Below are 15,920 nucleotides of genomic sequence, written 5' to 3'. Positions count from 1 at the left end.
TGAAACAAATTCCCAAGTAGATTTGTAGACTAATTTACAGCTGGGAAACTAAATTAACCAATTTCTAGGGAGCGTTTTTCGACTTCAGAAGAAGCTTCTCGACCTGTTGAATAGCATTTCATCTCCCAGATGTTATGTTCTGGCTTTGAAGTATTAGATTATTGTTTTATTTTTTTTGAAGTATTAGATTCTTAAGGAATATATCGAAATATCTTACTTCTCTTTTAAATTTCATGGTTATGTGGTGACGGGGTGTGTTATCCATAGGGATGGTCATTTGCCCCACCCAAACCCATCCTCGTGGGTACCCGCCCCTATTGGGTAGGGTTTTACCCGTACAAACGGGGTTGGGGTTGGGTATGCGTAATACCCGAAATTAGTGAAACGGGGATGGGGCGGGGATGGGATTCTAGGTCCCCGCCCCATACCCGCCCCGTACGTTCCTATTTTAGGATTTTATATTTTTATTAATTATTTATATTATATTTAAACTAAAATATTATATTATATTATATTATAAAAGAAAAAGTAAAAGTATAAGATATCATTAATTATTTATATTATATTTAAACTAAGAAATTATATTATAAAAGAAAAGGTAAAAGTATAAGATATCATTAATTATTTATATTATATTTAAACTAAGAAATTATATTATATTATATTATAAAAGAAAACGTAAAAGTATAAGATATCATTAATTATTTATATTATATTTAAACTAAGAAAAAAAAAAAAACTAAGAAATTATATTATATTATACTATTTAATTATTGTATTGATTATATTATATTATTTAAGCTTTCTTTATGATATATATTATATTATTTTATGTGTATATTATACAGTGATCCCAAAATGACAACTATATCCACACGAGGTGAATCCGAACAGTCTGAACACCATGTCGAGACAATTCCAAGTTCACCAATGGATGATGACCATGGTGAAACTGCCGAGGCAAACATTACAGGTGATTGTGATAATGCCGAAGGTGAAATTGCTATAGTTTCAGGGAAGAAAAGATCCATAGTGTGGAACCACTTTGAAAAGAAAAAGATAAAAGGGGGAAGACAAAGCAGTTTTCAAATATTGTCATAAACCATTAGGAGGAAAAAGCACAAATGGGACTAAGCATCTACACGCACACATGAAAAGATGTCCTCGACGTAAACAACAAGACATAAGACAATCAATAATCACTCCGAGTAAAAAAAGTAACAAAAGAAGTCAGCTTAACACGTACAGTTTTGATCAATCGTTCGCTAGGAAGGAACTTGCTTATATGATAATCATACACGGGTATCCTCTTTCCATCGTTGAACATGTCGGATTTAGACGATATTCAAATACGCTTCAACCGTTGTTTAAGGTGGTATCTCGGAGCACAATTAAAATGGATATCCTTAAAATCTATGATGAAGAAAAAACTAAAATAATGGAGGTGCTACAAAACATCAAGGTAAAATTGCGTTGACTACTGATATGTGGACTAGTAAGCAAAAGAAAGGATACATGGTTATTACGGCTCATTTCATCGATGAATCGTGGATCTTGCAAAGCCGAATTATCAGGTACATGTATTCATTTAATGATTTCAGGCATTGGATATGCACGTCATAAATGAAAAATCACTACCATTAATTTTGTTACTGATCAATTACTAGTTGCTACGTAGTACGGTCTAATCAACCATCTGAATTTTATTTTGTATTAGGTTTATGTATGTGCCATGTCACACGGCTGAAGTCCTGTCAGCCGCATTGATGGAGTGTCTGCTAGACTGGAATATCGATGGTAAAGTATCCACTCTTACTGTAGATAATTGTTCCACTAATGATCTTATGATCAAACTTCTCCTAGAAAAATTATCAAGTAACTTACTGTCGGGTGGAGATATTTTTTATATGCGTTGTTGTGCACACATATTAGCTCTTATAGTCAAGAAAGGATTAGAGGGGATCAAAGGAGCAATCTAATTAATTTGTAATAGTGTTGCTTATTGGAAAGCAACACCAAAACGAGTTGAGAAATTTGAAGAGGCCGCCCGTCAACTAAATATTTCGAGTATAAATAAGTTAGTTCTTGATTGTGAGACAAGATGGAACTCAACATACCTGATTCTTAATACTGCTATTAAGTATCAGAAGGTTTTTGCTCGACTAAAGAAACGTGAGCCACAGTATGATTGTTTGCTAGATGATGAAGATTGGTTGTTGGCAAAGGAAATGTGCGACAAACTTAAGATATTTTATACCTTCACAGAGAAGTTTTCCGGAGTAAAATATCCTACCACCAACCTTTTCTTTCCAAGTTTTTGTGATATTAGATTGCCATTAAATGTGTGGAAAAAATCTAAAGTTGGTGTGATTAAGGAAATGGCATATGAAATGATAGAGAAGTTTGAAGAGTATTGGTTTGTGATCAATGGAGTAATGGCCGTAGCAATTATGTTAGATCCAAGGTTTAAGATGAAATTGATTGAGTTTTATTTTCCAGAAATTTATGGTCAAGCTTTTTCAAAAATCGAAATTGATCGAGTACGCGATTTATGCGTTGATTTGGCGACGGAGTATGAACTGAAAGTAAAATTTGCTGAAACATCTGTTAGCCAAAATGATTTGTCTTTCACTTCAGAGATGCATGGTTTTAACGATGACGTAGATCCTTTGGAAAAGTTTGATATGTTTGTCTCTAATACTGCTCCTACTAGTACTGTTAAGTCAGAATTAACCAATTACTTAGAAGAAGATCTTTTACCTAGGATTGGTAATTTTGACATACTAGCATGGTGGAAGAAAAATGGTATTAAATATCCAGTCTTGCAGTGTATGGCTAGAGATATTTTAGCGATTCCAGTTTCAACGGTAGCTTCCGAATCAGCTTTTAGTACCGGAGGTAGATTTGTGAGTGTCCAACGTGATAGACTTCATCCAAAAACGTTGGAAGCTTTGATGTGTGCTCAAGACTGGCTATGGGATATGCTGAATGGTAATGAAATTCTCTTTTTATTGAAATGTTTTTTTTTTACATTTAATACATCATTATGGTTATATGATACACTTTCTTATTTTGGCTGGGTAGATCAAAATTCGATGGTGAAACATTTTGAGAAGAAACTGAAGCAGACGATGAGGTGATCAACATGGAGGAAGATACTTGATAAGAAATAATTAAGAACTAAAATGAATGATGCTCGTTTATAGACCAATTTGTTTTTCTTTGCTTGTTTTACGATGAATTTATGAGTTTGAAATTTTAAATTATTATTATTATTATTGGTTGAACTTAGGTATTGATTATTAAATTAACTCATCATATTTGAGCTTAATGTTATGGGTAACCCGTAAAATACCCGTCCCGTACGGATATTTCCCATACCCGTCCCGTCCCAAATCAAGCGGGTAATGGGAAGGATGTGGGTTTTTTTTTTGAACGGGGCAGTGACTGGGGTACAAGATCCCGCCCCATACCCGCCCCATGACCATCCCTAGTTATCCATCTAACCATCTCCATCTAGTTGTCTATCTTCTAATGCTAAAGCTGATGCAATCACAACCGAGTAATTAGGAGGAAGATTTTTTTCTCTGCATTTTCCGTTAACGTAAGTCATTCAGTCTTTTGTCTTAATCATACCTTTTAGTCTATGCATGTTTGTCTTTCCACGAGGAAGCAGGCTGATTCTTGATCTGCATTTGTCGATTATTCATGTACGTTTCTTCTTGTGGTCGAATACAATTTCAATCCCTTTCTACTTATGCATGCATATGAATTCATTTAGAGTGAATTGGATTTGGCAGCCTGCTTTAGTTATTTATTTTGTTGCTGATGTTACAAAAACTCTTTATCAAGTCTGCATTTGTTCTCTTTGAGAATTTAGCAAGTATGCTAAAACATTACGTTGAATCAAATATAATAAGAAGTATGCTAGCTATTATAACTTTTTAAGAACTTTTAGGTTCTAGCTGTAAGAACACCAACAAATATGTAGTCGACATCTGGAGCTTAAGGTCATACTCATGAACAAGAATTCCATCTATCCGTTAAAGTTTTCGGACACTCTCTTATAGAACCAGCTTGCAGAACCACTCAAAAGATTTTTCAAAAGAGCTCTTCATTGGTTTGCAGGGCCCTGTTTAAGATTAGAACCCTTCAAATAAATATAATTTCTTTTGTTATGGATGACTTTGTTTTTTTTTTTTCCGGATCGACGTGTGATTGTTAATTGGATGTGTGTGATTGAGGAGTGACTGAATTTTGATTAAATGTATGACATTAACTGTTGGAACTTGGAAGTACTTGATATTTAAAGCATGTCATCTCTTGTTCTCCAAATATTTCTCGTTGGCGCATCATATCTTGATAGCTTGTGTTTAATCTGTACTTGTGTAAATATGACTAGAACATGATGATCCATAACCCCTTGCATATTAGTGCATAATAGAAGTAGAACAGCTTATTTCCTGGGGTCATTCTTGTGAGTCTCGTCAAGGATTGGTTGATCAAAAGTTATGCATACATTTAAATCTAGGTTCAGACCTAAAGCTATAGGTTTCATTCTGGGCAGTCAATTGCAGCATTTTCCGAATTTACTTGGTGTAGATATGACTAGAACGTGATGGATTCATAACACAGAGAAGTCGAACTGTTCATTTCCTGGGGTTAATCTTTCAAGGCTTGTCAACTATTGGTTGACTAAAAGTTGGATATTGTTCTGTATCTAGGTTGGAACTTGGAACCTAAACAACTGTCAGTTGGCAATCCTAAAAGTATTTCGGTGTTCCTAAAACTATGGATGCTCAGTTTTGGCCCCTAAAAGTGATACAGATACAAGGACTAGCATATTTCTATTCTTGTTCAACTTTCCCAGTCATATCAATATTCTATAAGATAAGATAGAAGATTCATCTAGATTATGATGGTGAATCTGATGATAATAAATGTGTTGCATACCGAACTTGATCTTCCCCGTGCATATGATTGTTTGGAATCACAAAATTCAGTCCAAACTGAAAACCTTGGACATTTACTTGCATACCGAACTTAGAACATTTGTTATCCTAGTGTGCATCTTGTTAGAGTCTTGCACCATTGGACTAGCACACAGAAGTGTGGCGTGACACCAGGGCCAATGGAGTTGTTTAACTCGTGTGTTGCGCCACCAGTAGTAGATCTAGCTTGGGTTCACCGCACCATTATGGGAGTAATGTAGCCCTATAAAGGAGGGTCTGTGACTGTCTCGAAGTAATGTGAAAACAATTGTTCTCCCGAATAGAAAGAGTAAAATGCCCTTATAATTGTTCTTCCTGATACTTCAAAATGTTCGAGAAGGTCCTCAACAACACAACCGTTAATTCTTCTCACACGAGTATCTACATGTACTACTCCTTATTCACCTTTTGCAAGAAAATTGCCAGGTTCACAAGGCCAATGCAGTGTTTAGACGTACCTTCTGAAACATGGATGGCAAAGTGGAACTTTGATGTGATACACCACTAATAGCTCTTGAATCCATTCTTTACCTTACCTTTAAGAGAGGAAGGATATTTTCGTCAGGATATGCGCACCGTCATACAAGAAGGGTGTCCCTATAATTAGAAAGAGCTGTGCACGTAAAACAGTTCGATTTAAAAGGGGGCCATCAACCTTAAACAGCTCTTGAATCATCTGATATGGTTGGTTATATCATCCATCAGTATACAAAAAAAGCATGAAGCAAATAAAGATGAGAAAGAAAAAGAAGTGTCAAGTCTATTTCGGTTTAATAAGACAAAGTCGATCTGGCCTACCAGGGTATTTACTCTGAGTAGGTTTGCATCTCTGTACATTATTGGAGCAATCATTCAAACATATCCTTCTGTAATGTGCAGCAGCATACATGTGGGAACTCCAATTGATTTCACCAAGATTTTGTGGTCATGCCTATTAATGCAATAGATGCGCATTTTGCTCTTTCAGACCTATAAACTACACCTCAAGGCGATACATTCATCTTAACATTTTAGACAGAAAAAAATGGATAGCTTACCCAATTCTTATATCCCTGCTTTCTTTATGCTCTTTATCTGCTTCATCTCAATGGGTTTGTTTCTTAAGAAAACTAGTCAAGCCATTGATTACTGGCTTTTCCTTGGATCCCTTCCATCACTTGTAATGAACTCCAACCGCATACCTGAATGGTTTACTGAGGTATTTACTTCACTCGGCAGAGGTTCATTCTTCATTGACGGACCTATCTTCTCAAATCTCAAATACTTTGTCACTTGTCACCACCAAAACATTGAATACATTCTCAAGACCAATTTCAACAATTTTCCCAAAGGTTCAGATTTCAAGCAAGTTTTCGCTCCACTAGGTTAAGGTTTCTATAACCTAAGACAAGACAAGATAACTCAAAACAAGACGAGAAGAATAATTCATGTCTCATCATTGATAACAATGACTCCTACATAAAGGAGTTAGGGTTACAAAAATATTCTAAAAGATATTCTAAAAGAGGTGAATATCTTCTCAAAACAAGTAAGTGAATATATACAAATATACAAGAATATACCCAATACCCCCCCCCCCCCCCCCCCCCCCCCCCCCCCCCCCCCCCCCCAAGTTGGAGCATGAAGAGTCGAAATGCCCATCTTGAGAAGAAGATTTTGAAACTGCTGACGACCCAAGGCTTTAGTCAGAATATCAGCTAGTTGAGAGGTAGTATGAATATAAGATGGACGGATAGTACCTCGAAGTATTTCGTCACGCACAAAGTGACAGTCAATCTCGATATGCTTCGTTCTTTCATGAAAGACAGGATTATTAGCAATATGTAACGCAGCTTGACTATCACAATGAATCGAAACTGGTTTTGTATGTCCTATACCAAAATTCCGTAATAATCCTTTTAACCATATAATTTCACAAGTTGTGGAAGCCAAAGCACGATATTCTGCTTCTGCTGAGGAACGAGAAACTGTGGTCTGTTTCTTCGTTTTCCAAGATATAGGAGAACCCCCGAGAAAGATAAAGTGAGCCGTGAGTGAACGTCGACTAAGTGTACATCTAGCCCAATCTGCATCACAATAAGCGTCAAGAACTAACTTGGAATCAGCACGAAGTAAAATACCTTGCCCCGGGCTAGATTTCAAATAGCGCACAACTCGAAGTGCAGCATCCCAATGTGATTGAGTTGGATGTTGCAGAAACTGGGAAAGAATATGAACAGAGTAACACAGATCCGGACGTGTAAGATTGAGATAAATCAGTCTCCCCACCAACCTTCTATAACGAGCAGGATCAGGCATAGGTGAGTCTGATGCAAGAGCCAGCCGATGATTTTCTTCCATGGGAATATTAGCTGGTTTTGAACCGAGAAGGCCTGTTTCTGTCAAGATATCTAGAGCATATTTGCGCTGACAAAGGAAAATTCCTTTGGAACTTCTAGCTACCTCAATGCCAAGAAAATATTTTAATTTCCCCAAATTCTTCATATGAAAACATCTGCCTAGATATTCCTGAAATTCGCAAATAGCAGCTGTGTTGTTACCAGCAATAACAAGATCATCCACATACACAAGAATATACATGATAATATTTCCATGTCGATAAAGAAATAACGAGTGATCAGAAGCACTGGTAGAAAAACCATATGTACGCAAAGCAGTTGCTAGCTTAGCATACCAACACCGGGGAGCCTGGCGTAAACCATACAAAGACTTACGAAGTCTACAGACTTTGCCAGATAATCCATTACTGAAACCAGGAGGAAGTCGCATATAGACTTCTTCATTTAAATCCCCATGAAGAAACGCATTGTGTACATCCATATGAACTAACTCCCAGTTGTTTATTGCAGCAACCGCAAGAAGAGTTCGTACAGTAACCATTTTTACTGTGGGAGAGAAAGTTTCAGTGAAATTAATTCCTTCTTGTTGATGATTTCCAAAAACAACTAATCTGGCTTTGTAGCGCTCAACTGAGCCATCAGATTTTCGCTTAATGCGAAAAACCCACATACAACCAATTGCAGACTTGTTGGCAGGCAAATCTTCAATTGTCCATGTACCATTGGAGATTAGTGCAGCAATTTCAGCCTGCATTGCCTGACGCCATCGTGGATCAGCCATTGCCTCTTTAAATGATTTGGGTTCAACATCATTTGAAATAGATGCAACAAAAAAACGATGTGCAGTAGAAAATGCATCACAATTCACAAAATGAGTTATAGGATAAGGAGTACCTGAGGACTTGACTGGTACATGTGAAGCTGCAGGGGAAACCAAGGTTGTGTCAGACTGTTTTGAAACACCCTTCCAGTGAAAAAAATCCTTATGCCTGACGTTCTCAAATTTTGTACGTTTACCCCGGCCAAGTTCCTCGTCTGCAACTATATTATGATGATCTCGACTATCTGCATTTTCTGTGGGAGAACGAGTAACAAATTCTGTACCAAACGCAGGTACAGCAGAAGAAGAAGCATGAGACAGTGCTGAATCAATATCCTTATCAGCAGAACATGTATCATTTACAGCAGGTGCTGTCTGAGAAAACGGCTGTGCATCATTATCAGCAATATGTGTTGTATGTTGTACATCATCCAGGAAGACTGACGGAATACTGGAACTAGTCTGTGGAGGTGCAGTGTCATCAGGCGAGGGAATAGCAGCGGAAGAAGAACCACCAGAGACATGTGGATTATTGTATTCAGCTTCAAAATGATCGTCAGACAAATTTCTAGTAACTGATTCAGTGACCTTATCAGAATACAGTGAGTACAGTTTCAGAAGCTCATCATTATCTGCCAACGGGAAAGTATCTTCAATAAAATGTACATCTCGAGACTGAAAGTAATGACCTGTGTCGAGATCAAATAGATGTCAGGCCTTCTTTCCAAATGGATAGCCGATAAATATGCAACGACGACTGCAACTGTCAAATTTATCACAAGGGTTGAGGTTTTTCGTGTAACAGAGACATCTAAAGACCCTGAGAGAGTGAATAGATGGAGCTGAACCATAAAGAAGATCATAAGGCGTCTTGAAGTGAAGAACACGAGAAGGGGTTCGATTAATCAAATAGGCAACAGTAAGGACACATTCTCCCCAAAAGTCGATTGGTAAGGATGCTTGAAAACGTAGTGCACGAGCGACATTAAGAATGTGACGATGCTTTCTTTCCACCCTAGCATTTTGTTGTGGTGCCTTAACGACAGAAGTTTGATGAATAATGCCATTGTTTCGAAAATAAGAAAGGAGACCTTTGAACTCAGTTCCATTATCACTGCGTAAAGTCTTAACCTTTCGAGTAAACTGTCGGTCAACCAGTGCAAAGAAATTTGTTAACAAGGTAGGTAACTCATCTTTGGTTTTCATCAAATACACCCAAACACATCTAGAAAAATCATCAACAATGGTTAAAAAATATCTCGAGTTACAGGCACGATTTGGATGATAAGGCCCCCAAACGTCGCAATGAATTAACTCAAATAAATCAACTGCCCTACTATTACTCAATGGAAAAGAAGTACGAGTTTGCTTGGCTCTATGACAGACATCACAAGCATGAAAATCTAACTGACTATCAACATAACCAATTTGAGGTAGAGACTTCAAGGCTTGGATAGAAGGATGACCAAGCCGTTTGTGCCATATTTCTGTAGTAATCTTCTCTAACACAACGTTGACACAAGTTGGTTTCCCCGCCATCAAGTAATACATCCCATCCATGAGCTTACCCATACCAATCCTCGTCCTCAAAGTATGGTCATGTATAACACATTCAGAATTAGTGAATTGAACACTGATAATATTCTTCTGTGCATGATTAGCATGCGATGAAGATAAAAGTTGAGAAACGGAGAGAAGATTGCATGTGAATTGAGGAACGAACAGCACATTGTGCAATATAATAAAATCATTTAACTGCACAATTCCAATTTTGGTTGCTTGTATGCTGACACCATTAGGCAGGCCAACTTGAAGAGGACTAATATTATGACAAGATTCAAACAAATTTTCATCGCAACAAACATGATTGGAGGCTCCTGTATCAACAATCCAGATGTGACCACGCTTACCAGAGAGACGAACATGATTTGTAGTTGGCATCTCACCAACGACAGCGTTTGCCTTAGATGCTGGTTGGTTACAGTGAGCTGGTGACTCGGTCTTGAGATTAGCTGCAGGTGGACGTCTGGGCTGGCGACCATCTGGATATCCATGCTTCTCCCAACAGCGATCCTCAAGATGTCCATTATGACCACAATAGGTGCACTTCAACGGAGTTTTGACAGCTCCTGATTTCGATCCTTGTGGCTTATTGCCGTGAGCGAGAAAAGTCATTGGAGAAACGATATCCTCCTTTGGCTGAGTATAAGATCGAACCTCTTCCTCTTGGATGAGACGAGAGTACACAGTGTGCAGAGACGGAAGTGGTTCGGTGCCCAAAATACTAGAACGAACATTAGCATAATAGGATATGAGACCCATTAAAAATTCACGTACCTGATCATTGTTACGTCGAGTACGTAGAGTCACATTAAGACCACAGGTACAACCTGAGCATTGACAAGAAGGTAAGGCATCAAAGTCATTGATGTCATCCCAGAGTTTCTTCAGCTTCCCGTAATAGTCTTGTATAGACTCTCCATCTTTTTGTTTGCAACCGGCGACATCAGATTTGAGCTGAAAAATTTTTATTCTATTCCCAAGAGAAAAACGAAGCCTGATATCTTCCCATAAATCGAATGCGGTGTCACGATAAGAAATTGAGGAACGAAGAACTGGATCAATTGTGTTAAAAATCCAGGCAACGATCATGTAGTTTATAGTCCACCAGTCATCCAGGTCAAAAGAATCAATAGAAGGTTTTGAGATTTTACCGTTAATGAAGCCCAGTTTTCGTTTCGCACCCAGAGAAATACGAAATCCTTTAGCCCATTCTTCATAGTTTGATCCTTTGAGAACTACATGTGTGATGATAGTTCCTGGTCCATCATTGGAAGCTATAGCATATATGGAGGACTATCTGTTTGGTGAAGAGGAAGTTGAAGTTAAAACACTAGACATTGCTACCGGACTCAAGATACCATGAAGGTTTCTATAACCTAAGACAAGACAAGATAACTCAAAACAAGACGAGAAGAATAATTCGATGTCTCATCATTGATAACAATGACTCCTATACAAAGGAGTTAGGGTTACAAAAATATTCTAAAAGATATTCTAAAAGAGGTCAATATCTTCTCAAAACAAGTAAGTGAATATATACAAATATACAAGAATATACCCAACAGGGTTTATATCCGGAGAGTTCAAGAATCTTATTTCTAGCATTAGCCGGAAGATCAACTAGTTCCGTTATTAGTTCATGTAGCTAATACCGGGTCCATCATTGATTTACAAGAAGTGTGTTCGAGATTTGCGTTTGATGTTAATATGAACGCCATATTTGGATTACATGAAAATTACCTATCTATTGATAATTAGAAAGAGCTGTGCACGTAAAACAGTTCGATTTAAAAGGGGGCCATCAACCTTAAACAGCTCTTGAATCATCTGATATGGTTGGTTATATCATCCATCAGTATACAAAAAAAGCAGGAAGCAAATAAAGATGAGAAAGAAAAAGAAGTGTCAAGTCTATTTCGGTTTAATAAGACAAAGTCGATCTGGCCTACCAGGGTATTTACTTAAACAGCCCTTCATAAAAATTACCTATCATAGAAATCCTATATCAATTTCATCAATCAAAACCATGTGCAACCAATTGCTAGATTTCAAATTAATTAATATAATCTCCATCAAACAATTGTTATTACCCATCTCATAGATCTCCTGCACCCATCCCCTACATTTTTTACACATCCCCTACACCCATTTATCATTTTCAGTTCTAAACCAACAATGGTGTACTGGTTTCTGAAGATGAAAAGGTTTCCATCACAGTTTTTAATCGGCATTAATGGTGCTGGTTCTGCTGATATTAAGGGTAATTTCTCACTTTCAGTTCTAAACCAACAATGGTGTTGGTTTCTGAAGATGAAAAGGCTCCGTCACAATTCTTAATCGGCAGTAATGGTGCTGGTATTCTATTGATATTCAGGGTTTTTCTCCCTTTCAATTCTTAACCAACAATGGTGTTGGTAGCAAAGGGCTTCCATCATCAGTTCTTAATCGGGTGCTGGTTTTGTTGATATTCATATCACGTAGATCTTGGTTTGTGATGCAGTGGAGGTGCAAATGGCGGCAGCGGCGGCAAGTTTTGGTAATAATACTGTTTTGCTTAGGGTTTCATGTTTGTCGGGCTTTTTACTTTACACGGGTTCATATCCGGGTATCCTAGTATTATAATTGGCCTTGGTCTTTAATGAGGTTGTCTCTTGGGCCTCGTTTTCTTACAGCTTGTAAGGGACTATTTCATCTGATTCATCTCTTTGCTCTTTCAATTGAAAGGTGTATCCCTTATAATTTTCTATTTGGAGTCTGGTTGTAACAATTCTTATTTCTTTAATAAACCTCTCTTTCACGATCAAAAAAAACCTATCTATTGAACTTCCTTCAAATGATTTGGCTGAAGCTATTGGAGATGTACAACAAGCTGTTTTTTTTTCGACATACTATGCCAATGTTTGTGTGGAAATTAATGCGTCTGTTCAGAATTGGTAGGGAGAAAGAGTCACTTAAAGCTGTTAAAACAATAGATGCGCACTTCTATGAGTATATTTCTCAAAAGCGAAAACACTTGATTCAAGGAGTAAAAACTTTTGATCTCTTGTCATCATACATAAATGAAGAGCTGAAGAGAACTAAAATTCCTTCGTTGCCACCTGAAAATGACGATGAATTCCTTAGAGATTCCATGCTCAGTCTGTTTGTAGCTGGAAAGGATACAATTGCATCAGGTCTCATTTGGTTCTTTTGGCTGGTCTCCAAAACACCTTCTGTTGAGGAAAAAATCTTGGAAGAATTGAAAGTGTTATTGTCCTCAAAAATGGGGCAAGTGTCAGAGTACCATGAGTGGCCATGGGTTTTTCATTTAGATGACACAAATGGGTTGGTTTATTTGCACGCAGCATTATGCGAATCGCTGAGATTATACCCACCGGTTCCAATTAATAGCAAGACGGTGTTAAATGAAGTTGTGCTCCCAGATGGGAGTTTGATAAAACCAGGGACGCAGGTATTAATTCCATTCTATTCTGTTGGACAAATGCCATGGATCTGGGGAGAGGATTGTCTGGAATTTAATCCAGAAAGATGGATAGATGGTGATGGGAAGTTAACCAGAAATGGAAATGCGGCCAAGTTCTTTACATTCAATATAGGACCAAGAACTTGTTTAGGCAAGGATATGTCATTTACACAACTGAAGGCTATCGCTGCAGCTGTTCTTCTCAACTTCCATGTTGAAGTATTGGAAGGCCAGGATGTCCGCCCTAAACCAGCTATTACTCTTCATATGGACAAGGAATTGAAAGTCAAAATACACAAGAGAGTTATTTGATTATGTTCCTTGGCACACGCTATGTCGAAATGTGTATTCTCCCTAAATTACCATTAGTAAGGTTATCTATTACTATCCCAATCTAGTAGTCTACTGCTATTTCACATCTCTCGGTTTCATATAATTTTGTGGTTGGTTGATTGAAAAACTAGTAACCCTTGAATGAATGCCGATGAGACCATATATATATACCCAAAGCTAAGGTTCTCTTGTAGAGTGAAATTGGTAGCGTACTAGTTAATCGCTTAAATTTTACTGCCGCAAGCGCGCTACAACGGAAGGGTCTTTTGTTTGCCGCTGTAAACAACCCTAATTTAGGGTCTTTGTAATCCTTCCACCTTATGGCGATTCAAGCCTAATGAAGTTGAGTAAACAAATCCTAGGTGCCCGTTTTGTGCTACTGAAACGGAAGAAAACTAAGAGCATCTCCAACAGAAGGTGTAAAAAATCCTACGTGAACTTTTTATTTAGTCCTTTTATTTATGAGGTCTACACATAGAGTAAATATAGGATCTCATATCTAAAAAACCATCTCCAACAGTGGAAATTTTAACTCTTAGAATTAAAATAAAATTGGTTAAAAACATGACGTGGAGGTGCAACCGAAGGTGTAGATAACACTTTCTTGAACACCTTTATATTTAGTAATTGGTCCCTACTAACTTGTAGGACCCTACTGTTGGAGATGGATTTATGTCAAACGGGGGTCTAAAATCCTATGTGTCATTAAAAATAAATAAATCTACCCTCTCTTGGAGATGCTCTAAGAAGAGGAACAAGAAGAAACCTCATCAACCGATGCCGAGACCTACGGGAGAAGACGTCGATGCGGAACAACCACTGCCTGTCCTGCCTGAAGAACTCATCCTCGAAATTCTTCGGAAGTTGCTTATCGAATCTCTCTTAAATTTCAGGTGTGTCTGTAAGAATTGGAACATCATATTCAGAAACCCTAACTTTATCAATAATAAGTTCAGTTTCCTTTTAAAATATGACAAGAAGCTAGACTCTTTAGATTATAATTCATCAGCATCGTTATCAGATACTGATAATCCTCCTATTAAGGAAATTCGTTATCCACTCCAGTGTATGATAGAAAAATTAGCAGTATTGGGTTCTTGCAATGGATTGGTTTGCTCAAGTCATTGTGGTGGTGTAGTTTGGAACCCAACTACTAATTAATATAGAGTAATACCAAGATCCGACACACTACCAGCTGGATTTCGATCAGTGTCTTTTCCTGGATACATTAGCTTTGAGTATGGGTTTGGTTATGACGAAGTAAGTCAAAATTACAAGTATGTACAAATTGTGGGTCGTTCAAGTTCAACTCAGGGGAAATCTGAAGTCGATGTCTATTCGTTGAAATCAGATTCTTGGAAATGTATCCAGCATATTCCTTATGTAATTTCTATTGGATCAAGTGTATCAGCACCATGGGTGTTGTGTAATGGAGATCTTCATTGGATTGGTAAATCTTATTCAGGAAACAGACCCAAAGTTTTAATTGCTCTGGATGTTGGAAATGAGACTGTTCAAGAGATCCCACAACCAGAAAATTTGGATGTTGAAAACTTTGGTGGTTATAGATATGTCAATGTGTTGGATAAGTGCCTATGCATGCTTTGTAGTAGTCATATGGATGATGAAGGATCATGGAGTGAGAGAATCCTGGATGAAGCTCTATAAAATTCTCACCCTCATTGACTTTAAGTCTGCCCTGTCAGTTCAGTACTTGAGGAAGATGGAGTATTTAAAAAACGGCCACATTCTATTAGAAATTAAACAACACGAGGTTTTTAATTTGGCTGGTGAGGAAGTTTTGGTTGTGTATAACCCAAAGGAAAGAGCAACTAGGATTCTGAAGCATAGTAAGAATGTTTTTTCAGGGGTATTCCAAGTGGAGACTTATATAAAGAACTTAGTTTCACTCAACTATGGTACATATGTGGGGGATACAGTGCAGGAGAACAAAGATAAGGTGAAAGCATTAGCAGACATTTGGATTTAGGGGTTGAAGCAACATCGTGAAAGCAAATCCAAAGTAGATCTATAGACTGATTTACAACTGGGAAATTAAATTAACCCCTTTCTAGGGAGCTTTTTTCAACTTCAGAAGAAGCTTCTCGACCTGTTGAATAGTGTTTCATCTTCCAGATATTAAGTTGTGGTTTTGAAATATTAGATTTTTTTCTCTTTTTTTTTTAATTTTCTCTTTTCGAAATATTAGATTCTTAAATTCATATGTTGAAATATTTTACTCCTCTTTTTAAATTTGATGGTTAATTGATTATGTTTTCATGGGGCGTGTTATCCATCTAACCATCTGTCCATCTAGCTATATGTCTTCTAATGCTAAAGTTGTTGCTGTGCTGCAATTACAACCGAGTAATTAGGAGGCAGATTTTTTATCTGCATTTGTCGTTACCGTA

General features: G+C 37.5%; 2 protein-coding genes across 2 annotated transcripts; both read left to right on the top strand.

Annotated features, from left to right (window-relative positions):
• Window positions 1–11,888: 11,888 nt before the first annotated feature.
• Window positions 11,889–13,488, top strand: LOC113330520 (alkane hydroxylase MAH1-like). Its single transcript, XM_026577321.1, has 4 exons — window positions 11,889–11,973; window positions 12,214–12,279; window positions 12,386–12,437; window positions 12,642–13,488. Exons 1-4 carry the CDS (start codon window positions 11,889–11,891, stop codon window positions 13,486–13,488), a joined length of 1,050 nt encoding a protein of 349 aa, XP_026433106.1.
• A 798-nt stretch (window positions 13,489–14,286) lies between these two features.
• LOC113330519 (jacalin-related lectin 38-like) lies at window positions 14,287–15,177 on the top strand. The gene is made up of 2 exons (XM_026577320.1): window positions 14,287–14,619; window positions 14,881–15,177. The coding sequence occupies exons 1-2, from the start codon at window positions 14,287–14,289 to the stop codon at window positions 15,175–15,177; spliced, it is 630 nt and encodes a 209-aa protein (XP_026433105.1).
• Window positions 15,178–15,920: the final 743 nt, after the last annotated feature.

Source organism: Papaver somniferum, unplaced genomic scaffold (genome assembly GCF_003573695.1).
Source record: "Papaver somniferum cultivar HN1 unplaced genomic scaffold, ASM357369v1 unplaced-scaffold_118, whole genome shotgun sequence".
Lineage (NCBI taxonomy): Eukaryota > Viridiplantae > Streptophyta > Magnoliopsida > Ranunculales > Papaveraceae > Papaver > Papaver somniferum.
Note: the sequence above shows the minus strand (reverse complement) of the source record. Positions and strands in the feature narration are given on the sequence as shown.